Here is a 2817-nt window from a genome sequence, read left to right as displayed (position 1 = left end):
CGTCGGCGTCCTCAATTATTATGGATTACCGTTGCAATATTAGATTGCAACAGTGACCTGCTTATTATTAAGTGTCACATTGTAAATAGCACAGCGAGACTTACAACAGGGTTAAAAGCATGGTGGAAGTATAACATGGTGTGCTCAGATGGCAAGCGTCTCTTTCTAAAAATCTGCGCTCTCCGTCGTGTAGATGTCGATAGAATGAAAATGCTACCAATTGCGAAAAACGAAATATTTGGCGTCGAAATGTTGGTATGAAATCTATAGTATACGTAACGCAAACTGTAGATTTTCATATTAACAGTGTCTATAGATATATACTGCCTATAGATATTGATCGACGTCTATAAATATTGAATCGATGTTGAATTGATATCTACAGATATCGAATCGACGTCTGTAGATCGATCATTTCTACCTGGCAAGAGAGAGTCAGATGTCCTAAGGAAACGCGTGAAACAAGGACAATAGACTCAGAGCGACCAACTTGCCAATGTTAAATAATTTTACTTTTCTCAGTTGGTAAGATTTTCATCCTATCGACATTACCGAGTAAAAGTGGGCGTGGTTTGACCGAATTGAACACACCATGCTATTCCTTCCATCATGGTTAAAAGAGAGTAGTGCAGATAATTTCAGACGAAAATATTGTGGTGTGAAATACGCGCATCAATATGGCGACATTCAATTAGAATAAGAATACTGTGGTGGGAGATAGGACATCAGCAATCTATATATATCTATGGTTTCTTAACAGCTGTTCATGCACGAGCGATGCGTTCTTGAGGCGTATTGTTACAATGTAAATATTTATTTGATTATATCATACCTCCTGTAGATTGATCAACGAGCATTGCGTGTCTCTGTGAGAAAGTGCCACGGCCCACATCTTGTCCACTTATTCTCACATTATATCCTTGATATAATAAAGAACCGATGGCTAATGCTTCAGCAGTCGACCAATCCAAAGCATTACCGTTTTCGATCTTCTTTAGACGATTTTGAATATGATTTTTTAGTAAATGTGGATGAATATTCTATATTACAAAAAAATAATTATATTTTATCAATTACATATAATATTGATAATTAAATTGTTTTTCTTTTTGTATATAATTTCAATGATATCTGATAATTATGAATAAAATATCTAACAAAGAGAATGTCCATCTGGCTAATAAAAAACGCAAATTGTAATCAAACTTTAATAGTTTGTAGGAAAGAATTTTTGAATACACAAAGATAACTACATAAAATATTAGGTATAAATGGCCAACCATTTAACAATAATTAACGAAAAAAGATTTAGTGTCAGTTATAAATCAGTACGATAAGATCAAAATGTTAAAGCAACATATGTAGCGGAATGATAAGGCTTTTCAAGCCGTGGATTTGAATTTAAATTCTGATGTTACCAATTTTTTTTTAAGTTTTAATAAAATAGAAAATATTTGAAATAAATTTGAAAGCGCCTTCTACGGTCACGGTCGGAGCTTGATGTCTAATAAATGCTATACACCATGAAAAATACATGAAAAAAAATTTCGCTGCCATAGCTAATTATAAAAGGCGGTTTGCCATAGAGGCACTCGTGTAGAGTAGAGTCCTATCAGAGAAGCGCGACTGGCTTATGGCAGTATCGCAAAAGTACTAGAAAATATTTAAAATTTCGAATGACCAATCATAAGATTGATTCATTCAGCAGCCATTTATAATATCGATGAATCAATTTTATATTGACCATTTGCAAGTCCAATCAGGACTCGTAACACCGGTCGCGCTCTAATAATCTAGGACTCTAGTGTAGAGTAAGCGGCGCTCATGTAGAGTAGTACATGATCTCGTCGTGCGTTGTGATTGATTGTAGCGTGTGGTGCTATAAAGTGCTTGAGGTGTAGAAGGCATGAATGTAGAAACCGAGCGCGCCTTGAGAGTCTTTGTTCTTACGTTGTGCTATACGCACGTGAATAAAAGCCACAGTTAATTATTCCTTTATATCCGTCTTGTAACTTTTCCGTTCATTATCCCATCGTCCCTACGAGTCATCCTAACACCCTGGCAATTTACGTACGCGACCTCGCCGCTCGCGTCTGTCACAGTCTTTTCAGTTTCCTGCCGTGCGTTGCTCGTGCAAGTCGTTCTATTAGCGCGATTCTCGTGAGTGCATAATATCTGAAAGGGTCTCTCTACAGCTATATAAAGCAGCTTTACATAATCATGGTTTGTTAAAACTGTGTTTGCTGCCGTAACTATAAATTTATACACTATAGCAAAATAGTTTGCTATAGCTTTTAATAAGTAAACAAAATAGCAAAACATACATGTCTGTTAGAATCACATTGTATAGCGACATAAAAATAGTTATCAGAACTAATCGATATGTTTACGGAAAAAAGAAATTTCGCTACCATAGTTAATCATGGTTTGCTAAAACTGTATTTGCTGTCGTGACTGTAAATTTATACACTACAGCAAAATAATTTGCTGTAGTTCTAATACGTAAATAAAGTAGCAAAGCATGCATGTCTATTAGGATCACATCGTATAGCGGCATAAAAATAATTATCAGAACTAACCTATATCACAGATATACATCCGATTTATTATGCCGCACACAATTGATGAGAGCAACGCTGGCGCAAGTGGAGCAAGAAACTAATATTACATGTCTTTTGCTAGTTTGTTAGATTACAAGTAGCCGGATGCAAGTTCGTATAGTGTTATATGTTTGTGATTGTGCTAAGCCTTATCGGACACAATATTTTGGAAAAGTGTCCATATTGTGTTTTACGTGTTTATGGCTATCCTCAGTAT

At 35.6% G+C, this 2817-nt stretch overlaps 1 protein-coding gene across 1 annotated transcript in view; it reads right to left on the bottom strand.

Annotated features, from left to right (window-relative positions):
- The window catches only part of LOC105449148 (probable 2-oxoglutarate dehydrogenase E1 component DHKTD1 homolog, mitochondrial), a 92693-nt gene extending 90785 nt beyond the window's left edge, over positions 1-1908 (bottom strand). The window contains exons 1-2 of the mRNA XM_011688149.1: positions 1839-1908; positions 833-1036 (exon numbers count right to left, since the gene is read on the bottom strand). Coding sequence (XP_011686451.1) covers positions 833-1036; positions 1839-1908 — 274 coding nt within the window. The remainder of the gene's footprint in view (positions 1-832; positions 1037-1838) is intronic.
- Between the last annotated feature and the right edge of the window lie 909 nt (positions 1909-2817).

The sequence above is a fragment of the Wasmannia auropunctata genome, unplaced genomic scaffold (genome assembly GCF_000956235.1).
Source record: "Wasmannia auropunctata unplaced genomic scaffold, wasmannia.A_1.0 LD336078.1, whole genome shotgun sequence".
Taxonomy (NCBI): Eukaryota; Metazoa; Arthropoda; class Insecta; order Hymenoptera; family Formicidae; genus Wasmannia; species Wasmannia auropunctata.
Note: the sequence above shows the minus strand (reverse complement) of the source record. Positions and strands in the feature narration are given on the sequence as shown.